Source organism: Mugil cephalus, chromosome 14 (genome assembly GCF_022458985.1).
Source record: "Mugil cephalus isolate CIBA_MC_2020 chromosome 14, CIBA_Mcephalus_1.1, whole genome shotgun sequence".
Lineage (NCBI taxonomy): Eukaryota > Metazoa > Chordata > Actinopteri > Mugiliformes > Mugilidae > Mugil > Mugil cephalus.
Genome location: NC_061783.1, coordinates 21,632,396 through 21,657,662, shown reverse-complemented (window position 1 = coordinate 21,657,662; position 25,267 = coordinate 21,632,396). Strand labels below are relative to the sequence as shown.

Sequence of the window (25,267 nt, the reverse complement as noted above, 5' to 3'; positions counted from 1 at the left end):
TAATGTTTTTTGTAAAAGAACAGAAATATCATGTTTTCACACGTATTTTCACATTTACAGTGATTTCATGTAATTTTATATTTGAATGTGAAATCGCAGCCTTTTTAGTTGATTGTCCAGATTGTTTCTGTATTTTTAAAATACAGTAACAATCTGAAACAAACAATCTGTAAAAAATAAACAGTAAAATTCCGTTATATTACTTTTTTTTTTTTTTTTTTTTTTTTTTTTTTTTTACAGTGAAGACCCAAGTTGGACCCAAGTTGGAGGGGGGAATGGATCTACCTCATTTCAAATTCTGTTATTGGGCAACTTACGGGCACTCTCCTTTTGGCCCCAAGATCATATACCTGCCTGGCTTCAAAGTGAGAAAAAAATGTTGTTCACTTCTTTATCAGCTCTACTTTTTTCGGCTTTACAAACTGCATATTCATATTCGCTAAACAATCCTATAGTCTCACACTCGCTCAGAATCTGGTCTTCCATAAGAAAGTACTATGGGTGGCACTTTGGATCACTTCGGGCCCCTTTAACTTTGATTTGTGATTTTTGATTTCTTTTTCAACTCAAATTGCTTATTTGTTCTATGCTTTCATTTCAGAGTGCAATGACACAATAAGATGAATAATTTCCTGTAAAAAAAAATGGGAAAAGTTTGGTGTTCTAAAACTTTTGACCAGTAGTGTAAATACCTACCCACTACATCTAAATTTTATTTTTTTAAGGGTACTGAAAGTGGAACGGGCGTGCATTGTCTTTAAATCAGGTTGGATGCACGTCCATTAACCCATATAAGTTCCATGTTGTGAAGAATGAAGAAAGGACTCTGACCGCGATCAGCTGCTGGTTGGTGTTTAATGAAGGAAGGATAGAACATTTGCCTGTACCAATCAACAGAAAAACACACAAGGCTCTGTAACATGCAATCTCCACACAGCACACAAGTCTCAAGCCCTTCCTCTCAGCTAGTCTGGCGCGAACTGCTCTTACATGTGTTATGACCGTAGGGGTCATAATTTGTATTCTATGTTGGTTTTCTCTCTCTTCAGTTGTCCTTCTCTGTCCAGGGGGGAAGCTGTGCCATTGTGTGTCCAAGATGTGCTCTTGCAGGTAGATGCTGCCAATTGGAGGGAGTCCTGGAGGCCCTGGTGGAGCCGGCAACAGACACTCTCTCTCGCTGGCTCGTCTGGGCTTTCTGGCATCCCCCGCACCGCGATCGTCTCCCCAGCAAATCGCCGACTCCAACCCGATCTGGCCTTCTTGTTATTAGTGTTGCCTCGCTTATGTGCAGATGAGATGTTGTATCTCACTTGTAAATATTGTAAATAGTACAGACAGTGTGCAGTCCCATATTAGTAGGGGTGAGTAGCCTTTTTATTTTGGTCCATCTTTTCTTCTGTTTTTTGGATAGGGAGTGAGGTTAGAAACCTGTATTCTGTTGACTCCTTTTTCTTTGGGTATAGGCAAGTCAGATTTCAACCCAGCTTGTTTTGTTTATTGTTTTAGGCGATGCTCACCCCGAAGACTTTATTTTCGTGTGGGTAAATAAATCCCTTTGTTTTTGGATTGCATTTCTCCGTGTTCTATGTTTCCTTTTCATAAGTGTGGAAGAGGGAGAGGTTTTTTATGTTATGTTTAGGTATCCCTAGGCCGGGCATAAGACATAGATGACTGCAAAAGTACTTAAAAATAAAAATGTGAAAATTAATTAACTGAATTATAAAATGGTCAACCAGCGTAAACACATAAACACTATGCCAAATGAATTATAATGAACGTAATGCACATACCTGTAAAAATCAACAGAAAAACACACTAAGTTCTGTAACATGCAGTCTCCACACAAAACACAAGTCTCAAGCCCCTGTTAGCAGAGAAACATACAACCCTGTAGACTATCACGTGGAATATGTCTACTTTAACTTGCAAAAAGTCAGTTTACAAAGTTCATATTCAATTGACTCATTAACTGCATGTTCACAGCCTAAAACACAACATTTATACATGCATGAAATAAAGTTTGCATTGTCAAAAAAAAGAAATAAATGTTCAAAAATGAGTGGCAAGAAAGCTGCGACTTCTTAAAGAGACAGTACAGGTATTAACACTGGTCTGAATACAACATCCCAGCATACATATAGGCAATAAAACACATCTAAAACATATAAGAAACAATTTTCATCAGGATTTGGTGACATTTCAAACGTAAAAGTAAAGATATCATTTCAACCAGGTTACAGTGGCAAAACATATAGCTCTCTGTGTGACCCAGGATGGTGCGTCTGTATACTTTTTTTCTGTTGTGACCAAACTGCGTCGTAGTTTTTGGCTCCAGCACATTTCATTTTGGGTTAAAACCTATTCTTTTGGGTACAGTATTTTGTTACATGTGTAAACTAATTGAATGTTACAGTTACAAAGAGAAATATACATTTCGTTAATATGGTAAGCAGTTAAAATTGTTAAACTTTGTAAGTCTTCGGCTCAGGTATTTATCTTGAACCAACAGCCATTAAAAGCAATATGCTAGTTTCTTTTTATTTGCACTACAAGTGAGGTTGAATAAGGGAACCGGGGAGGGCCTACAGGTTTTATATTTCATGGTTTTATTTTCAGTAGTTATGAACTAAATGATAGCTCAGTTAATTGACTGAATAATGATCTATTAATGCAGTGGTCCACTGAACTCAGGATTATTCTTTATGAAGAATTGGAAAATGTGTTTTATTTAGAAAACGAGGAATATGCTGTAACTAGCCCGTATGTATTTTGGTTTTGTTTCTGATATTATGGATGTTGTACTGCTAAATGACACTTGAATGTGGAGAAACAAAATATAGAAAGGGAATAAAAGAGAAAAAGAAAAGAGATATTTTGCAAATTGATAAATAAATTCTACATTGTGCATAACTAAAAACATGATGAGGTTACCATCCAGTGATGACGCATAGTATATTGACTGAATCTGAACATGTATGAATATCCTAATGTTGACAGTAAACACATCATCTGAGGTATTTTTAGTTGATGCAATGATAAAGGTTGACCTGACAGCAACACATTTTACCTGTGAACACATGCAGAACTACCAGCACGATCTGCTTTCTTATTTTTCTATAATCAACAGTTTATGAGTAATTACAGTCTTGACAATGAATTAAATCTGTCCTGTCATGTGTCTGTGTCTCTGCTGCTTCATCTAAAGACATCTGTCTCTACTTGTCTGATGCTAAAGTCCAAAACACAGCAGCTCAGGTAACACACACAATTATACACAATGAACATGATGCAGCTCCTCATATGAACAACTCAGAACACTGAGAATAACTTTAATTAAAAATCACTGATTAGTGATTAGTTCATGAAAGAGCAGCTCAGCAGTAGATTTATTGATGATTACTCTGTAATATTCTCTCTGTAAGGTCTGTGTGGATGAGGAAGTGGAATTCAAAAGATTCTTTTGTAATGCTCTGTCACACAAAACCTGTTTGAGTTGATTCTTTTTCCACTTTTTGTTGGCACACCCAACACAAATCCAGTCATCAGGTTTCAGTTAAACACATTCATATCAGTCCAAGCAGCTAGTGACTTGATCTAAAGTTTTTACAGAAACAGAACAAGATGAAAACTTTGCTTTTGTTGCTTCTCTTCTGTCGTGTTTCATCAACCGGTAAGATCTCATTCACATTCTTCATTTCTTTTAGCGGAAATCTACCGTATTTGTGACGATGAGTCTATTTATGTTTCACTAACATTACAAATGTTGTTTGTTCCACAGTGAAACACTCACTGAAATATTTCATCACTGGATTTTATGGAGTCTCAGACCTTCAAGAAATTGTGTTTGTTGGTGCAGTTGATGGTATCCAAACTGTGTACTGTGACGGCATCAACAAAGTATTAGAGCCAAAAATGGACTGGCTGAAAAAAATCTTTGAAAATGATCCTGAACAATTAAACATATACACTGACTATTGTTTTGCAGTGTATCCTCACCGATTCAAAACCACAATTTCCAGTGTGAAGAAGCTCTTCAACCAAACTGAAGGTACAGTATGTTGTGTGTTGTATGTGGTACCTGACCTCAGATCATTATAGATCATAGAACAGAAACTAAACTGACTCCTGATCATAGCCACAGAGTTCAGGTGTTAGATGTAGAATGGATGGATCAGAACAGAAATGATCAACCTTATTTATGTGTCTCTTGGACACATGTAGCCTGTACTCCAGCACATGTCTGATGGTTGTTTGCTTCTAAACTTTGTGGAGGACAGACTCTTGTAGTGTGGTTCCTGTTGGTGAGGCTGGGACAGAGCAGGGTCAGAGGTCAGACCATGTAGCTGGTTCAGTCCAGCTTCTGGTCATGACCTGCCCTCAATAATCAGTCTGTTCTAGTAGCTCATCACATCACCACACTACAGATCTGACTCCAGTTTATGTTGAGAGTTTGTGACTGCTCACATAGATATTTAATAGGGCCATAGGGCAACACATCGAGGCACTATTGTTATACTGCATGTTTCTTCTTCATCTTATTTTTTATTTTAACTCTTCTTCCCTTTTTTCGTCCCTTAAAAAAAAGGACGAGTTATATATCAAAACGAGTTTTTCAAAGGTCTACTGCTCAGGCATACTTTCACCTAGAGACTGCATTTCAACTTTAAACTGTAGACACAAGTCTTGTGTATTGGTAGTTTTGATAGGTCATATAGTTTTTGATCAATCACTTGCTCCTCCTTACTATTATTTCACCTCGAACACGGACTGTGCTGCAGGTAGACTGAGCCAACTCCCTGGCAGTATTATTTTGGCTTTTAAAGTTTGGTCTGGATTCCCCCTGCCTAGCAGTCGAAGTTTGGATTATCTTTCACCATTTGGATTTCTACTTCTTGGACTTTGTGGGGAGTCGAGGAGATTAATTGGAATACATTTGTGAAGAATTGAAGGGATTTACCAAAGGACAGAATCATCGTTCATCGGGACTTCCCTATTTTACCAACTCATTCTGCGGCAGTAAAAGGATCAGGTTTGGGTGTGGTTGCATCAGCCGTGCAGCTGATTTTTGATAAATTCATTTTTAGAATATAATTTGATAAGGATATTTCTGATTAGATATTACATGATTGAAATTTTAATTGATTATCTGATAATCTGATTAACAAATGTCTGATTTTGGATTTGATTAATTTATTGAGCTGTTGCAAATTGTTAAAGCAGGACCTGCAAATAAAATTTGTCTCTTAAGGTCAGAAGTCTTCGCTGACAATTATTTCTCCCTTTTTGCTGGTACTCAAGACAGTAAAACTATAGACAACTATAGAATGGTAGCTCCGACACCTAGCTCTTATTGGTCAATTCCACTTAAAGCTATTCTTATGTCCCTAGGGCTTTCAGCCTAGCCTTTAAATTATAACCTCGTTATACGTACCAAGTGCACAGATCCATTAGGGGTAAGCCACCACAACTGACGGGACTCAACTTCGGACCCAGCTGCAGGAAGCCTCCCTGACTGGTGGGTCCGGGGGACGTGAGGAAGCGGGGCAGACGTCAGGATTAAAGGTGGTTAGAAGCCAGGCGAGTTACCCCGCCTACAGCTTGAGTAGTGCTATCACTGAGTTCAGTTAGGGTAATACTCTGCTGATGTGAAGCCCTAACCCTATATAACGGAGAAGCTGTCTTACCTGTTACATGTGGGGATCTAACAAATTGAATGATTTTATAAAAACTCAGTTTGTACGAATGTTTTCAGTCAGGTTTTCAGACAAATCACAGTACTGAGACTGCCCTGATCAAGGGTTTAAATTATATTTGAATAAACATAGACAAGGGGAAACTCTCTGTCCTGGTTCTACTGTATTTGAGTGCATTTGACACACGGCATTCTTTTAAGCAGACTGCTCAACATGTTCGGCCTCTCATGTTTTTAACTGATTTAAATCCTACCTATCTGGCAGACCATTTTATGTTTCTATAGATGAACACTCCTCATCTGAGAGATTCAAACTGGATTGTGGTGTCTCCCAAGGCTCAATCTTAGGTCCAACACTTTTTAATTTGTACATGCTGCCTCTTGGTGAAGTTATCAGGAGACACAGAATAAGTTTTCACATCTATGCTGATGATACACAGCTATACATCGCTGTGTCTCCTGATGACCTAGGACTGATTGATGTCCTTTTTAACTGCATTTTAGATATTAAGAAATGCATGGCATAGAACTTCCTACAGCTCAACCAGGACAAAACGGAGGTTTTAGTTATTGGTCCTAAGGCTCTGAGAGAGAATCTTTTACAATGTTTTACAATGTCTGTGTCTCCCTCAATAATAACTCCCAGGTTTTTTACTTGTTCTGACTACTTATTAAAACTATTTACATTAACAGCATAGTAAAAACTGTATTTTTCCACCTCAACAACATAGACAGAGTCCACCTGTTTCTCTCTTGAGCATCTGCCAGTCGATTATTATTATTAATATTGATTATTGTAACGTTCTCTCTTTCTGTTCTTCTGAAGACCAGAAAGAGAGAACATATTACACCAGTTTTAAGATGCTGCATTGGCTCCCCATGTGTTCCAGGATAATTTTTAAGGTTCTTTTATTGGTTTATAAATGTCTTAATGGTCTTGGTCCCTTATATTTATCAGATCTGCTTTTACCATACCAGCCCCTGGCAGCCCTGAGGTACTCTGATAGCGGCCTTTTAGTGGTTCCTAGAGTCAAGACAAAGAGGCATCTTTTCAGTTTTAAGGCCCATGTCTATGGAACAGCCTGCTGGAGGACCTCAAGGCTGCACGGGGTGCTGATATTTTTATAGAGACTCAAGACCCTTTTTAGCTTAGCTTTTAGTCAATCTTAAAAGTCTATTTTAGAATAATTTACATATGCTGGACTCACACTCTATTTATTTTATTTATTTATGTATTTATTATGTTTATTGGTCTATCCAGCCAATATTTAGTATATTTATTTAGATTTTTATTTATTTAATTGTATTTGTTTACATATTTGTTTACACACACACATATATGTGTGTGTGTGGACCGTCCTCTGTGATGCCATTTCCTCACTTGTCCATCTATGCTCAGCCGTTTAACTCATTCTATGGAAGGGGGAGGGTTCTGTGGGCTTGTTTTGTATTTGTTTGTTCTATGTGTAAAGCACCTTGGGGTGCAATTTATTTGTGTCAATGGTGCTATAAAAATAAAGCTGATTTGATTATATCTCTGTTGTCTGTATCTTACAGGTGTTCACATCTTACAGCTTATGCATGGCTGTGAATGGGATGAAGAGACTGGAGAGGTTACTAGCTTCATGCAGCTTGGTTATGAAGGAGAAGACTTCCTTGTGTTTGATCTGAAATCATTAACATGGATCGCTCTGAAACCTCAGGCTGTCTCCACCAAACAGAGATGGGATTCAGACACGGCCAAAATAAAGTTTGATGAATATTTCTTCACTCACACTTGTCCTGAGTGGCTGAAGATGTATTTACACCATGGGAAGAGCTCTCTGTTGAGAACAGGTACGTGTGACCTGTTACATCTTAGTGAACACAGTGATGATTATTATCATATGTTTTATGATGTTATCCAGATTTTAGTTTTAGTTTTAGACAGAGAGATGGTTTTCAATCCTTTGAGGATCACCATGTGACAGTGTCACCAAAAGTAAATAAAAAATTGTTTCCAGCTGTGGAAAATGAAATACAGAAGTTGAAGAGGTGGTTAGAATGCATATGAAATCAAACATAACAATAGACAACAAATTATGTTGAAAGCCAAAACTATATTAAAACGAAAATTTAAAGAATTCCTAAATCTAAAACCAGTTTATACCTTGTACTGTTCCTTTATACTATATGTTGTTTTGTAATATCTATTTTGTCAATTTAACAAGTTCGACATGAACTTTAAATTACCAAAAACCAAACAGAGAGAATATTTTTAGCAGTTTTAGTGTCACATGGTCAAAAACTACTGACCAAATCTCTGAGTGATCTGGACACTGAAATTGTGGAATTACAAAACTGATTGTGTAACTTTAAAAAAAAAAAAAACTACATTCTCTCTCTCTCTGTAGATCTATCTTCAGTGTCTCTCCTCCAGAAGACTCCATCCTCTCCAGTCAGCTGCCACGCTACAGGTTTCTACCCTGACAGAGCCATGATGTTCTGGAGGAAAGATGGAGAGGAGATTCATGAAGGAGTGGAACATGGAGAGATCCTCCCCAACCATGATGGATCCTTCCAGATGAATGTTGACCTGGACATTTCATCAGTCTCACATGAAGACTGGAGGAGGTACGACTGTGTGTTTCATCTCTCTGATGTGGAGGATGACATCTTCACCAAACTGGATGAAATACAGATCAGAACCAACCAGGGTAAGAGGACATGGATGTGGTTAGTTGGACATTTTAGCCTTAATACTGTGGTTGTGTTCGTAATTTAATGAATAAGAATAAATCGAAAGTTATTTCCTCCAATCCTGTCATGTTCTTTTTTCAGACAATGAAAATGATAACGATTGTTCTACTTGTTCATGTTTCTTTACTTTGTAATGGACAATGATTAATGAATGTTTGTCTGTTGTAACCTGTTTAATCTGGACTGTTCTTATTTGTTCTTTATTCAGTTGAGAAGTCCAGAAACAAGACCTCCACCATCATCATCTCTGCAGTGGTTGTTGTGGTTGTTGTTGTCGTCTTTGCAGCAGCTGCTGGATTCATGGTTCATAGAAAGAAACAAGGTGAGCTACTTTGATTTAGTCTTTGAGTTGAATCCTACAGTTTGAAGCATCCAGCAGTAAAAGCTGAGTAAGTCTCAGAGTCAGGAGAAGTCAGGAGAACATGACTATACTATGATGATGAGGGAGAGAAGTGATGAAGAAAGAAACAAAGTGAGAACTAAACAGAAGAGCAGAGTGGATTTATTCTTCAGGTTGAGTGAGTAGAAGAGGATCATATTCACTGGAGATAAGATGATGAAAGATATTCTGACATTAACAACTGGAACTGAAATGACCTGTCTTTACTTTTCATTTCAGACCAAAAGGCTCCACCTGGTAAGTAAAACTTATTTTATTCTGTTTCATCTGATCTAACAAACTGTTGATGATTTCTCCAGACTATGAGTTGACCTTTAACTCTGTTTGTTTCTGACCTTACAGATAGTGAAGACAACATTGAACTATCTGAGAGACTGAATCCAGAAACCTAGCTGACTATGTGTATATATATATATATATATATTATTATTTATTTATTTATTATTTATATATCACCCAGTCCTGTCTTTCTTCTAATATCTTGTTGCTGCCACCACAGTATCCCACCTGAATGTCATCAACCTCTGCTACGATCATAAACTCTGGAAGGTTTGGGACTCCAGAGGAGGCAGTGAAGTAATACTTCAGTGAGCGTTTCACTGTGGAACAAAAAACAAATATAATAAGTTTGTGAAGACAGAGATTTTCATTTTTATTTCTATCTGAAATTATGATGGGAATTTTTTTTTTAAAAACATTTTGATGAGTTTTTATTTTGTAGTTCTACATATTTCCCAATAAGAGGTGGACCAGTAGCATCGCAAAAACATTTAAAGTAATTTTATCTTCAGATGTAAAGTGACAGAAGAGAGAAAAAAAAATTCATTCATCTTGCTTTCTATAAAAAAGTAAACTCCTGCAGATGTGATCAGTTTCTCTGAATTTTGTTGTAGAGTAGGTGTCACATGGTCTGTATTAAATTATTATTATTATTATTATTATTATTATTATATTAACGACAACAACAATAATAATGATGATGTTATATTAATAATAACACTTGCAAAACTATTTACTAAATGTTGATGAAATAATTCATTAGACTAATATCATTAAACATATGTTAAAGATTTTGACGCTTGAATCATTGTAAACGTGATATTTATAATAATATGATTTCATGTGAATGTATTTTATGTAATGTTGAGGTATTTATATGAACTCTTTCTTTATCAACTCTTCTCCAAGACGCTGATGACTTGTGTGGAAGTTTAAACACTACAAATATTTGTAGACTTCAAATAAAACTCCCCTCTTGTTTCCTTTAAAACGATTAGTAATAAATCATGGTTTTATTTTGTTTTGTGTTAAATAGTTTACACTGTATTAGGGTGGTGTTGTAGGAAAGAGAAGTGAGGTTCTCTCTGGAGACAGGACAGAGAATATGACACATCAGTCGAAATGCATGCCAGTACCGTAAGTACACAAGTAGACGCGCAAGAAAACATGAAAACAGGAAACCGTGTTACGGTTTATAACATCAGTAAACACATAAATAAAATAAAATCACACGTATGAAGCATCTGGTAAGTGTTTTATTTGTGTTATTAGTTGAACTGAAAGTGAAACTAAATGATAGTTCGAGGCTGCAGCAGATCTGTGGAACAGAGTCGAGTGGAAATAATTTAAAGAAAAAGACGATGAAGAATGTGGATGTGATCTTACCTGATGATGAAACATGACACAAGAGAAGCAGCAAAACTAACTTCATCATCTTATTTCACATGTGGTCAAGATTCCAACTGGTTGAGATCTGACTGAACCCGAAAGTAAAATGAGGGAGTGTCCACCGACTGTGTGATGGGGAGTTCTTTCCTTCTTCTTCTTCTTTTTTTTTTTGTTGTTGTTGTTTGTTTTTCACAGTAACTTTATTTTTATATTATTTTGTTAGGTACACCACCCACAGAACAAATGATGGACTTTTTTGCAAAACCAGAAAATGAGGGCAGTTGAGGAAGTCAGCTATCAGGTCAAACTAAATCACAGAATGAACTAAAATTAATACGCTGAGCTGCAAGAGAACAAGTCACTGCTGTAAGAGTTCAGGTGAGATCAGATCATCATCATTTATTATAGTAGTAGTAGCAGCAGTAGCAGTAACTATGGTATCAAGACATTAAAGAGCAGAAAATGATGTTGAGTTTGGTTTGACAGACTAACGAGTTATGAATCAACTCCATCAGGTTCCTGGATCCAGTCTCTCAGAGAGCTCAGAGCTTCTTCACTATCTGTAAGGTCAGAAACAAACAGAGTTAAAGGTCAACTCATAGTCTGGAGAAATCATCAAGTTTGTTAAATCAGATGAAACAGAATAAAATAAGTTTAACTTACCAGGTGGAGCCTTTTGGTCTGAAATGAAAAGTAACATCACGTCACATCATTGTTGATGTGACGTGAGGATAAGCAGTAGTAGAAGATGAAATGTTAATGAAATAACTCGATAGACTAATATGTTTAGACATAGTTTAGAGATGTTGACGCCTGAATCTCTTTAAATGTGATATTTATAATAATATGATGTTTATATTAATGTATTTTATGTATTGTTGAGGTATTTATATGAACAGTTTCTTTATTAACTCTTCTCCAAGACACTGATGACTTGTGTGGAAGTTTAAACACTACAACACTCACCTCTCATTTTCTTTAAAATTATCAGAAATCATTTTTATTTTTTAATTTTGTGGTTTATTTTGTTATTTTGTGTGAGTTAAATAGATATCCACACCTCTACTATGTATTATTATTAAAGTTAATTAAAGTTAAAAATTATGATTTGATCTCCTGATTTTTCTCCAGCGCCACCACAGCTTTGACATTTGATGGATTAAAATCTGACCCACACACATTCATGTTTAAGCTGAACTCTAATAATTAATGCTTAGTTTTTATCATCATATTCAACTTTTGATTTGTCCAGTTCTTGTAAATATGACCGAATACACTGTGGCCTGCTTCATAGAAACATCCAGTAGTTACCATCGGTGTCCACTAGATGGCGACAGAACACAAATACACTCGAGGCAAACTGAACAGTATTCGTGGATGAACCCAACCATGAGTTTGGCTCAACATCATAAAAGGTATTTCATCATCATCATTTACAGATGACAGTTCAGCATTCTGGATGTCTAGTCTTTAGTATTAAAGCCTTTAGTATTAAAGGTCATACATAAAGAAAATAAACATTTAACTTTTGGTATCTGTCAACACAGACTTACAACAATTACATTAACTTATCATGGTTTTTAAAAGATATTTACTCATGTGCAGTTTTTTTCTTTTCCAATAATAGTCACTTACAACACAGAACATACAAGTTACAGCCTCAGCAAATATTCTACTCTTGCAGAATTCCAGAAATAAGCTTTGAAGGAAACCTGTAACCGTGAAATAGAAAACTACTACGATTAAATTGTTGGATTATTGGTAGAAGTCTGAGCTTATAAAGTAAATAATAAAATGCTAACAACTATTACTGAATTCTGTCTTTAGTGACTATCATGAATAAGATTATTGTAAAGATTATCTGAGTTATTCATGTCCAGTGTGTCGGGTTCTGTGTGTTACTTAAGCTGGAGACATGGTCTGGTCTCTGACTATATTTTGGACTTTAGCAGCAGACGAGTAGAGACACACAACTTCAGATGAAGCATAAACACTGCTCTATGAGGGAGGTCAAACTTGAAGAATGTCATATAAGGTGCAGACTATCATTGCATTGCTTCTGTTTGTTTTGGTACTGAACTAATAAAACTTTGTGCTCAGAGAGGTGACTGCATCGATATAATGGACACACAGTAAACTAGATTTGATTTTACTCAGAATTTGGCAGAAAATTTAGTTTTACCCAAAGTTTAGTGTCAGAAATGTAATGTGAACTAACCTAAATGTGAATAACGGAGACAATGTTTGACAAATTGGAGACTTTATTAAAAAACCAAACATTCATTGATAAATGTTTAGAAATGGATGCACAAATGATATTTAACATCCTCCACTTGCCAAACGGAGGATCTGCAACATTCTAAAATGTTGACTGTTTGAGAAATGTAAATTATAGTATTTTGATAAGATAATCATAAACTCTGGCCAATTACATGCAATCTGGACGATTGAAGAATTTGCTCATGTCCTGTTTATATCTCAAACACAAGAACAGAATTATGTGATTGCTTACTGACATCTTACCCATTCCTGTACCTACCCATTACCAGTTCCAAGCAAAAACTATGTGTACAAAAGTACACATAATTTTAACTTCTGATTCTGATTGATATGGAATACAGACAAATTCCATGTTAGACTGCTCAGTGTCGCAACAGCCCCACTAGACCTTCGAATTAGAGTGAATTTAAATGAAGCTCCACATTAAGAGAAGTTTAGAAAACCATTTCATTTAGAACACTGTTTATTAAGTTGTCATTAACATATGGTATTACAACCTCTTGTATACAAATGGCTGTAATCCCTCCAATTTGTATGTGAATATCCTCAAATTAAAGGCAAGAGTCTCCACTTTCAGTACATATTTATCATGTAAATGTACATTAAACAACTAAAATAACAGATGTGAAGATGCCCAAACACACATTGATCTAGTTGTGTATGCCTTGTAGTCCTAAGTTCATCTAACATGCAGTTTTTAGACTGAAATCTCTGTCAAATGTTTGTTTTGGCACTGAGCTAAATAAAACTTGTCTAATTCCTTGTATCCATGTGCTGAGGAGCAACTTCCTGCTCAGTTTTCAAACCACCATCAGTACACCTGGTTCTTCCCTTGCTCATTATGGTCCAAACTTGGCATAAATGTGTCTTGCTGTTTTGGCAAACCCGTGGAATGACTGCAGGCCCAAATTTGGGCCAAGTTTTGCATCTCAAAAGAATAAGAAATTTCAATCAAAAGTCAGCCAAAGGGAGTTTTAGAATTTAAAAATGCTGCCAGACCCATCCCAAAGAGAGGCCAAAACCCCATAACCTTACCAAAAAATAGCCTAAAAGGATGGCGCAATTGAACCACAGTGGTATCACAGTGGTTTTTATTTATTTATTTTTATTTTACTTATTTCTTCATATGTTTATACATCTATTCAGCTGTTCATGTGGAAGCTATGTCTTATCTTAGGCTAATGTGCCACTTGTGAATTAACTGTAGGTATAAAAAAAAACGCATCAAAAACACAATAGATTGCATTTTAAGATATTTATTTAAAAATGTGTCTTGAAATTGACATTCTGTGGGCTATGATGTGTCCTCCCCTCTTCTCTTTTGCCTACGCAGTAAAACCACCTTATGGCATCAGCAACTGTCATATCAGTTGTGACCACACAGACAGGATTGCATCTTACAGCATCTGAAAATTTAAAAGAACTTAATCTGGTAAAAGTAGCATGGCAAACAGCTTATTATATATTATGTAACTCAGGGCTGGACTGGGACCAAAAACTGGCCCTGGCATTTTTGATCCCTGGCGACCCACCATGGTGATGTACACGATATGTGTAAGCACACGCCATACCAGAGGATGTATGTGCACATTGTGAAGTTTCAAAAATTAAAATAAAGTGCAGTAGTCTACATGGAAGAGAGTAACCATGTTAAAAACAAAAAGATATTTTCTTTCACTACTCACAGGCTATAATAGTTTATGGTCATTTATAGTCATTATGTATAGTCATACATAACCCCCCCCCCCCCCCCCCCCCACACCACACACACACACACACACGCAAGGTAGAACAAGGTTGTGCACAAAAACCTTATAAGCTGCTATTATTATGCATGTTTTATGTCTGACTGTGTTGACATGTATGACGTGTGTGTGTGTGCGTGTACACATAAACCCTATAGGCTGCTATTATTATGTTTCAAGTCTGACTAAATAAAATTAGTAATGTAGCCTATAATAATTTCCTAGGTTGATAATTTGCATATAAGCCTACAATTTCCCGAGATAGAATACTGTTTAGTGTACACATCCAATAACATTTTCATTGTTGATGCCACGTTGGGAGCAGGATCACTTAACCATCGCCTGTGAAGCTGTAACCGGGCTCGTCTTCTCCTTAAATGACGAGGACTAATCCGAATGCCATCTCTAACAGACAGGCACAATGCAATTTCTGCCTGTGTTAGACTTTGATTGAAGTACATCCTGATGTGTTGATCAATAATGTGATCTGCCATTTTCACCTCCCTGGGGCACACCTGGACCAGACAGTGGAGGTAGTCCATGGGCCGGAGCCCAAAATTTCACTATTCGGTATCACTCAAAGGGACGAAGGCTACCTATATGTTTTGGATAGATATATGTCTGTAGATAATTTTTTTGTATGACAGCCTTTCCAGGTGAGTAGCTAAATCTTGGTTATCAGCTCATAAAGTTAACCACCCCCTAAGGAAAATTGTGTTAGACGCAGGTGCATAGCCTGTTCTACCCTCATGATTAGGACTTTTCTCAATGTTCAACAATATGGTGTTTGGTATCATTTTAAAGGGGACCTTAAGCTTTCTTTTAAACCCAGTCTTGAACCTTTCTGATAAATATGGAGGTCACTGCAGGTCATCAAACCATCAAAAGCATAAATTTTTTCACATTTTACGCCTGAACTACAAAAGAAAATAAACGAAGGCAAAACCAACTCAAAAACTGCAAACGAAATAACATACCTAAATAACAAAACAAAAGCAAACCAAAACAACGCAATACAAAGCAGCAATCTATAGTCTAAACAGGCTGAGTGGAGTAATCAGAAATGGTTTAATAAAAAGGTCTGGAGTGTCCTAAAGTGACCGTCAATGACTCTACATCCAAGTCAGAACACCTGGAGAGATCTCAAGACAACAGCTGGCAATATCCCTATTGAACAATGAGGCTGTCCAACTCTGTTGTGCTCACATTTAACAGAATATGAATTCCCCCCATCCCGCACTTACTCGCCGTTAAATGGAAGGGGACTGGAGAGGGGGGCAGTGGACCGGTGTTACCACAGTTTGGACCAGACCATTTCGGTTCCACACCAAGTTACAGAAACATTGTTCTCAGCATGAGAACAAGTGCCCGTTGTTGTCAGTCAGTGCTTGTTGCAGTTCATCATGTGCTCAGCCATGTATTTTAATCTCTAAACTGTGACCGTGCGTATTAATGCAAGGCTAATATCCTCTTCATTGCTAGATTGTAGCTAAGATCTATTGTGTGACAATAGCCTTCACAAACCACAATACCAAAAATGCATTAAACCTCCACCTGTCATAATGATATTTGTTATATAAAATGTACGTTGCATACATGATCAGCATCTCAAACAGATCAAACTAAATTATGAAACTTTTGGTTAGCATAAGCAAACTAAGGCCAGCCAGAGAGGTGCCAAAGTTCTCCCATAAATCATCATTAAATGTGTTCCGCTCATCGCCTTTTTGGCTGGTTAACCAGACATAAGCCAAGACTCAGCCTAAATTACGTTGGGCCATTTATTTACTATGGCAGATCATAACAAAACCAAAGCTGACACTAATTCTTTGCCAAAACAAGCCCAAAGAGGCCAAATGTATGCCATAAAAAAGCTAAAATGATTTGCTATGAGTGTTTAGTCTTCAGCTCGTTATTTATTTATTTTTTTTAATGTTATCCATGTTTCTTGTTGTATACCCTGTCTTCTTTTATTTTTTTTTTGTTTTTTAAGTTTAGTTATGGTTTCAGAAAAGAAGAGAAGAGAAGAGAAGAGAAGAGAAGAGAAGAGAAGAGAAGAGAAGAGAAGAGAAGAGAAGAGAAGAGAAGGGAAGAGAAGAGAAGAGAAGAGAAGAGAAGAGAAGAGAAGAGAAGAGAAGAGAAGAGAAGAGAAGAGAAGAGAAGAGAAGAGAAGAGAAGAGAAGAGAAGAGAATTGCCATTACACAGTGTATAAGGAGATTGGAGAGATTCTCCTTATCAGTGCACACACAAAGTGCAAAGGGTGTACAAAATATGATATAAAAAGAAACATAAATATATATTTAGGGCCATGGGGCAACGCCTGAGTCACTATCGTTATACCGTATGTTTCTTCTAATTATTATTTTTCCTTTTTTTCGTCCCTTAACTTGTCCTGCAGCTCGAAGATGCCCTCTGTGATTCCAACCCTAAAAAGCCTGGACTTGTCCCAGATGACCCCAACAACTAGCACCCTATCTTCCTTTCCTGAGAGAAATCTTACACTGCATCTACACACAATGGCCTCATCACCATCCTCCTCCTAGACCTGTCTTCAGTCTTTGACACTGTCTCCCACACCATCCTCTTCACCCGTCTCTCTGAACTCATCAGCCTCACTGACACAGGACTCTCCTGGTTCCAGTCTATACTCTCTAATAGGAAACAATTCCAGTTAAGCATGGTGTCCCCCAGGGATCTGTCCTTGGTCCCCTTCTCTTCACAATCTACATGCTCCCCCTAGGTCAGATCACCTGTAACCATGGACTCAGTTTTCACTGGTATGCTGATGACACTCAGATCTACATCAGCACCAACTCCTCCTCTCAGCTCCCACCCAAGTCAAAGCCTGGATGACCTCTAACCTCCACCTAATGGTGGAGGCCCCGGCACCACTGCTCAAAAAGCTTAAACAGAAACCTGTTGAGTGTGAACATAGAATCAAGTCTAACAGGTTTTGTTTATGTGACAGAGCATTAAAAATATCCTTGATATTTGTACAACTGTCAGGTCGACCTTCATCACTGTATCAACTAAAAACAGCTCAGATGATGTGTATATTGTCAGATTTAGTCAATGTGATATGTGCTGGATGGTAATATCATAATGTTTTTAGTTGTGAATAATAAAAATGTTGCTCTTTAGTTAAACTGCATGAAAACAAAGACACAAACAGATATGGTCAAACAGTCTTCCACTGTAGCTGTTTGTTTCATGTTTATTTGATTTAGGGAAAAGCACCATGAACAACATTTAATGAGCATTTAAAATGAGGGATGTGTTCACAACCACACAACCTCTCAGTGTCAACAGTGTCATTTACTTTCAGTCTAAATCTTAGCCTATGACTTTATATAATATATGACCAAATGTCATATAACAGTCTTATACTTGTAACAGTGGAACAGTTGTAACCTGTTAAAATGACTCATGTTAAAAATCTATTGAAGTCCTCCATCTAGTGTTCAGCCTGGAAGTGTCTACTGCCAAAGCTGTGGTTCAGTGAACTTCCACTAGAGAGCGACAAACCACGCAAACTGATCACAGAGGTTAAACTCAATGTCACAATGTTATGTTGTAGTGTTCTTTTATACACTGAGATTAAAACAACCTGGAAACAAAGAGATTTTGATAAACACAATGATCATGAAAAGCAGCAAAATTTTTGAACCCTCAAAAGAAATATTAATCTAAGAAAAAAAGAAAAGAAAATAGAAACCACTTGCATCTCATTGAGATAGAAGAAAGACAAACAAAGGACTGAGCATGAAGTGCATGGTGCAAACAACCTCAAGAGACAATTCAAAAACAAACAATTAAATACAGACAGTGGAAAACACTTGGGAGACAACACACCTATAAAAAGACAGAACGGATACAGAGAATGAGTTAAAATGGCTTTGAACATTTGACTGATTAGCAGCATAATGTGTATATGAGTATAGGGTTGGGATATTATTGTGGTTGTGGGTGAGTGTGTCTATTTGTGTGTTCAGTTCACCTTCACTGAGTTCTGATGGTTTGAGGGAACCATGTCTGCATCAGATGTGGAGGAGGTTTAGACCTACATCTAACTCAGAGAGAAGAGGAGTTTAACTTGATGTTGTTTTTATAATGAAATCTGAGAGAGAAGGTTAGAGAACAAGTCACTGAAGAATTCAGTGAGGTACAAGCGATGCCGACCTTCCAAAGAGAATATGAAAAAGTTAAGAAAACTAAGACTGTGTTTAGCAGCAGATAAATAGAAACAAAAAGCTTTAGTTGAAGCAGCAGGACCAGAGACACAAAAAAGATCCAGAAACATCATATTCTCTGATTACCTTTATTCATCAAAACTGTAATTCCACACATATACTGATGATTATCTTTAACATTAACTAAAAGAACAATAGTAGTGATAGAGCTGCTCACAGTCAGCTGTCAGGTCAACCTAAATCACAGCATGAACTAAAACCAGCTGAGATGATTGGTTCAGCATTTAAACATATTCATTAGGATCTTCATACACATGTAAGTTCAATCAATAAGCTGAGCTGCAAGAGAACAAGTAACTGCTGTGAGAGTTCAGGTGAGCTCACATTTAAACATCATCATCATCATCAGGTGTGAACGGAACTTGGATTCATTAATTCTGTTTTGGTACTGTAGACACGGACTGCATTCAAAAGTCGAATTTTGCATGTAAACTGTACATGTAAACTCACTGACTGTGTAAAACAATACTATCTGTACTCTCAGGCTTTAACGCAAGACACTATTTAAAACAGATTTTCTTAAGAAAACACAAATAAACGTAAAAACATGTTAGCTTTTACAACACAATATTAAAACATAGGAATGCTACATATTTAGGCCCAATTTAGCCCTAAACGTTGAAAAAAGAAAAAACGAAAATCTGTTTAACACATAGCAGAAACACAATCAATGGAGAAACTCATGTACAGCATTAACATATTTATCCCACAGTGGTGAAACCAGCCCATGTGAATGTGACTTCCTGCTCAATAATAGTGGATCCACCAGACTTCATTTGATCCAATCTCTGTAAAACGTCACAATTATGATGAATCTGCCCCACAACAGAAAATAACATGGTTTCAGTTTTCTAGTATCAAGTGTTGGACAGTGTATAGTGTTCACCTGTAATTCAGGTAAGTTTTTTAAAGTTCAAAATATAAGAAAAATATATTGTCGGTCAAGTTTCTGGATTCAGTCTCTCAGAGAGCTCAGAGCTGTCTTCACTGTCTGTAAGGTCAGAAACAAACAGAGTTAAAGGTCAACTCATAGTCTGGAGAAATCATCAACAGTTTCTAAACTGATTATAATCTGAAGTTGAATAGTTATAGTTCAGTCAGCCAGTTAGGCTGTGGTTAGTTTCAAACAAATGTAGGCACCTAACACCTTTCATTTGGAGAAAGGTTATGGGGGTGGGTGACAGGGTCATTGTTCCTCTCTTCTGTGGTTCTGGTTTTCTGTAATGGCTGCTGCAGTGTGTTTTTTGTTCATCAAGGTGTGGATACATCAAGGGAATGAATGGTGTGGTTAAACATAGAATCTTAAAAAAAAATAAAAAATGAAGACGGATGTTTTTACAGGAGACCCATCTGAGAAATAAAGATCATTGTCACTTACACAGAGGCTAGGAGGGCAGGTTTGCCACTCCAGCTTTTCGGCCAGAGACAGAGGAGCGGAATTTTAATAAGTAAAACTACTCGTTTTATTTGTTCACATTCTTTCTCTGATAGACAGGGTCGTGATGTTGTAGTGGAGGGAAAGTTATAGAATCTAAGATAAGATAATAAAATGAGATAGATAGATAAAGCATATGTCTGGGACCAGATCATTTCTTATGCCAAATCTGCCCACAAGGTCGACCATCAGCATTCAATAACAGCTGCAGCAAGACTCATACAGAAATTCGTACGACATCTGGGGAAATTCTCAATGACGGCCACTGACAGGGGGACATCCCACCCTGGAGAATGGCAATTGCATCCAGAGGTGGTGAGCGAGATCTGGGACCACTTCGGCATGGCTGTGGCCGATCTGTTCACCTCCAGAGAGACCGTACACTGTCCCCTCTTCTTCCCTCTAGGGAGGGACGACCCTCTCTCAGGCACAGAAGCGAGTACCCACGGGGTTTCCTGTACGCTTTCCCTTCCTTCACCCTCCTGCACCCCCTCCTACAGAGAGTTCGGGTGGAAGAGGTGAACCTCATCCTGCTGGGTTCGAATTGGCCCCAGATGACTTGGTTCTCAATGATCGCTTCCCTCCTACAGGGACATCCCTGGGAGCTTCCCCCTCAATGGGACCTTCTGTCCGAGTCCCCCGGGCCTCTGAGAGACACCCTTTTCCCTCTCAGAGGGACAGGTTGCTAGCCATGGGGCTTCCCCAATCAGTGGTTTGCACTCTGCAGAGAGCCCAGGCTCCATCAACTCAGGCAGCATATACCTATTGTTGGGAAATCTTTGAGTCGTGGTGCAATAAGAGACGGGTGGATCTCCTCTCCTGCACTGCCACTGAGACCCTCCAGTTCCTGCAGGAACTACTGGAGGCTGCAAGTCTCCCTCAACCCTTAGGGGATTGGTGGCAGCCATAAAGGCAGCCCGTGTTGCGCCCAAACCTTGCCAGTCAGTCCATGGAATTGCACCCCCTCGACAGACCAGCTCTTTGTCTGTTACAGACCCAACTGCCTTGGGCAGCCAGTCTCGAAGTTGAGGCTTTTTGCATTGGGTTGTGAGAGCAATCCAGGAGTCCTACAAAAGGGCAGGCAGGCTGGATCCGGCAGGGGCGCAGGCACACTCCACATAGGGCTTTGTGGTGAGGTGCCTCACTGTCCGAGATTTGTATGGTAGCCTCTTGGTCAATCCCATCCACCTTTATTAGGTCCTACTGCATACATATGGCAGCTGGCACCACGTTCACTGAGCATGTGTAGGGCTCTAGTCAGTGGGACATGGCACTAGGCTCCATGCCTTCGTAACCAGGGCTCTGTTGCAGAGTGATGTCCTTTTCAGTTCAGCTGGCCCAGCAACCGGGTGGGCCAGTTGACAATTCACTTATTCATGGCCTTAGCGTGTGGCAGGGCCAGGGTAGCCTTGGTAGCGTCTTGCACCTTGGCTAATGGGAGATGCAATGTCATATCACTGTACAGGTTTGCACTTGTTTTCCCTTATTTGAGCACATGGGGTAGCACTCTGGTGGCAGTGACGTCTCATTTGATCTTAACTGCCATTTTAGGCTCCCACAGGAGCAGTCTGTCTGCATGGTTCCTTGCAGTGTGTCTTACAGGTCCCCATACATATAGAATATGTAGTGTGGAGAGATAGTCTCGACATGATAGAGAACGGATGTTTACATTGTAACCCAGGTTCTCTGAGTGGAGAGACTATCTCTCCACCACATGGCTGCTCCCGAACATGTTCCAAGCAAGGTTAACCAGAGAGGCCACACATACATAGGGGCTATACAGCCACCTGTGTCATTAATGCGCGGCCACCACAGGCGGTGTGTCTTAAAGAGTAATCCACGCAGCTGTCCCTGTCGGGGTCAGTCCCCATACATACAGTATGAAATTTGTAGAGTGGAGGGATAGTCTCTCCACTCAGAGAACCTTGTTACAATGTAACCATCTGTTCTTTAAAAGACTGTGTGGGAATCTATAGAGGAGAGTCTTCACTTCTCAAGAGTAAAACTCCCAAAAATATTTCCAGTGTAAGCCCTACCTGTAACCACTGTAAATTCACTTGCCTGCCTAGCACACTTGTTCTGGTAGTGTTCTAGCCAGTCTGCTAATTGGAATTCTGTCTTCAAAACTCTATCACATGTCTGTCAATTAAGCCAGACCTTCTAATTGGCATCCTTGTGGTGGCAAGGGATAATAATAATAATCTTGTCAGTACAAAACTCAGAATAGCAAAATTTTCACTCTATTGGCAAAAAGGTTAAGCCTTCTTCAGTGGAAGTATCCCCAGCCCTGAGCTGGACTCATTGAATGAAGAATGTGTTGCACCATCTTAGACTTGAAACTGGGGCTTTATTACTTTTTTCATATTTTGTTATCACTATTGGCATGTCAGTTGTGTGTTTGTATATTTGTATATGTTACATCGCCTTTCTTTCATGGGGCGGAAGTAGTTCAGGGGGTAGAGCGGTTGTCCAGTAACCGAAAGGTTGGCGGTATCGCTAGTCTCTCCATTGTGACCTTGGGCAAGACTCTCAACCCACTTTGCTGCTAGTGTGAACTCCATTGGAGTTCACACTAGCAGCCACGTTTCCATCAGTCTGCCCCAGGGCAGCTGTGACTACTGACATTTACCACCAACACTCTGACTTTGTGAGCGAATGAATAATGTATCCAATGTAAAGCGTCTTTGAGTGTCTCTGATAAAGTGCTATATAAAAGTGTATGTATTATTATTATGTCTTTAACAAAAAACAATAAAAGCATGTTTAAAAAAAAAGATTCACCTTGTTTCTTTTTATGAACCATGAATCCAGCAGCTGCTGCAAAGACGACAACAAGAACAACCACTGCAGAGATGATGATGGTGATGGAGGTCTGGTTACTGGACTTCTCAACTGAATAAAAAAAAAAAAAACAAAAACAAGAGCAATTCAGATAAAGAAGGTTAAAACAGAGGTACATTCCACCTCATGTACTTTGCATCTGTATAAAATGAAACTTTTCTTTACAACGTTACAGTCTAGTTAGATAAATTATCAACTAACCTGCAGGACAAGGCCTTAAATATCCAACTAACCACATCCATGTCCTCTTACCCCAGTTGGTTCTGATCTGTGTTTCATCCAGTTTGGTGATGATGTCGTCCTCCACACCAGAGAGATGAAACACACAGTCGTACCTCCTCCAGTCTTCAGGTGAGACTGATGAAATGTCCAGGTCAACATTCATCTGGAAGGATCCATCATGGTTGGGGAGGATCTCTCCATGTTCCACTCCTTCATGAATTTCCTCTCCATCTTTCCTCCAGAACATCATGGCTCTGTCAGGGTAGAAACCTGTAGCGTGGCAGCTGACTGGAGAGGAGGGAGTCTTCTGGAGGAGAGACACCGAGGGGACGTCTGGAGACCACTTCATTCAGTTAATTTTCTGGGGACCATTATTGTGTAGATTATTATAGTACAGACATGTTATGTGTTGGTGATTCTCAAAGGATTCAAAAACATCTCTGTCTAAAACTAAAATCTGGAAAACATCATAAAACATATAATAACAATCATCACTATGTTCACTAAGATGTAATGGGTCATACATACCTGTTCTCAACAGAGTGCTGTTCCCATAGTGTAAATACATCTTTAACCACTTAGGACAAATCTGAGTGAAGAACTGCTCATCTAATTTTATTCTGGCCGTGTCTGAATCCCATTTCAGCTTGGCGGAGACGGCCTGAGGTTTCAGAGTGATCCATGTTAATGTCTTCAGATCCAGAGCCATGAAGTCTTCTCCATCGTAACCACACTGCATGAAGCTAGTAACCTCTCCAGTCATTTCATCCCATTCACAGCCTTCCATAAGTTGTAAAACGTGAACACCTATAAGATACAGACAACAGAGATATAATGAACATGTATGTATGTATAAATAAATGAAGAAGGATTTTAAAATAATATTTATTGTCTGATCCACTGCTTGAACCTTTTCTTATCCTCGGTGTCGAGAGTAAAAAATGGATTCTTTGCTCTGATATCAGTTCTGTCTTCACTTCTGATTAAAGTGTTTGTGTTAATTCCTGCAATGACACTATAGCTTTCACACTTTCACATATCAAGAATATAAATAAACATAAATTAATGTGAGTTAGATCTGTAGTGTGGTGATGTGATGAGCTACTAGAACAGACTGATTATTGAGGGCAGGTCATGACCAGAAGCTGGACTGAACCAGCTACATGGTCTGACCTCTGACCCTGCTCTGTCCCAGCCTCACCAACAGGAACCACACTACAAGAGTCTGTCCACCAGAAAGTTTAGAAGCAAACAACCATCAGACATGTGCTGGAGTACAGGCTACATGTGTCCAAGAGACACATAAATAAGGTTGATCATTTCTGTTCTGATCCATCCATTCTACATCTAACACCTGAACTCTGTGGCTATAATCAGGAGTCAGTTTAATTTCTGTTCTATGATCTATAATGATCTGAGGTCAGGTACCACATACAACACACAACACACAAAATACTGTACCTTCACTTTGGTTGAACACCTGCTTTAGACTGGAAATTGTGGTTTTGAAGAGGTGAGGATACATCACAAAACAATAGTGAGTGTACAACTTTAAGTGATCAGAATCATTTTCAAAGACTTTTTTCTCCCAGTCCAGTTTTAATTCTATTTTTCTGTTGCTGCCGTCACAGTACACAGTCTGGATGTCATCAAGCGCTTCAACAGTCACAAGTTCTGGAAGGTGTGAGACTCCAGATAATCCAGTTGAGAAATATTTCAGTGAGTGTTTCACTGTGGAACAAACAACATTCATAATGTGAGTGAAACATAAATAGACTCATCGTCATTAATATGGTAGATTTCTGTTAAAAGAAACTAGAAAAGATGGGGAAGAATGTGAATGAGATCTTACCAGTTGATGAAACACGACAGAAGAGAAGCAACAAAAGCAAAGTTTTCATCTTGTTCTGTTTCTATAAAGACTTTAGACCAAGTCACCAGCTGCTTGGACTGAAATGAATGTGGTTTAGTAAAACCTGATGACTGGATTTGTG

General features: G+C 38.4%; 2 protein-coding genes across 3 annotated transcripts; one reads left to right on the top strand and one right to left on the bottom strand.

The window, feature by feature from the left end:
- The first annotated feature begins 3,621 nt into the window (after nt 1-3,621).
- Nucleotides 3,622-10,347, top strand: LOC125019724 (major histocompatibility complex class I-related gene protein-like). The gene is made up of 7 exons (XM_047604689.1): nt 3,622-3,677; nt 3,777-4,048; nt 7,250-7,528; nt 8,086-8,388; nt 8,640-8,753; nt 9,051-9,068; nt 9,174-10,347. Exons 1-7 carry the CDS (start codon nt 3,622-3,624, stop codon nt 9,221-9,223), a joined length of 1,092 nt encoding a protein of 363 aa, XP_047460645.1. The 3' UTR covers nt 9,224-10,347.
- A 603-nt stretch (nt 10,348-10,950) lies between these two features.
- On the bottom strand, nt 10,951-25,231 carry LOC125019695 (major histocompatibility complex class I-related gene protein-like). Of its 2 annotated transcripts, XM_047604655.1 has the most exons (7): nt 25,126-25,231; nt 24,735-25,004; nt 23,802-24,080; nt 23,304-23,606; nt 22,992-23,102; nt 11,163-11,180; nt 10,951-11,059 (listed from the first exon to the last, which is right to left on the bottom strand). In XM_047604655.1, exons 1-7 carry the CDS (start codon nt 25,172-25,174, stop codon nt 10,995-10,997), a joined length of 1,095 nt encoding a protein of 364 aa, XP_047460611.1. In that variant the 5' UTR covers nt 25,175-25,231; the 3' UTR covers nt 10,951-10,994. The 2 variants fall into 2 exon arrangements, with proteins under 2 accessions (XP_047460611.1, XP_047460612.1); XM_047604656.1 differs by lacking the exons at nt 10,951-11,059; nt 11,163-11,180 and adding an exon at nt 18,838-19,766.
- Between the last annotated feature and the right edge of the window lie 36 nt (nt 25,232-25,267).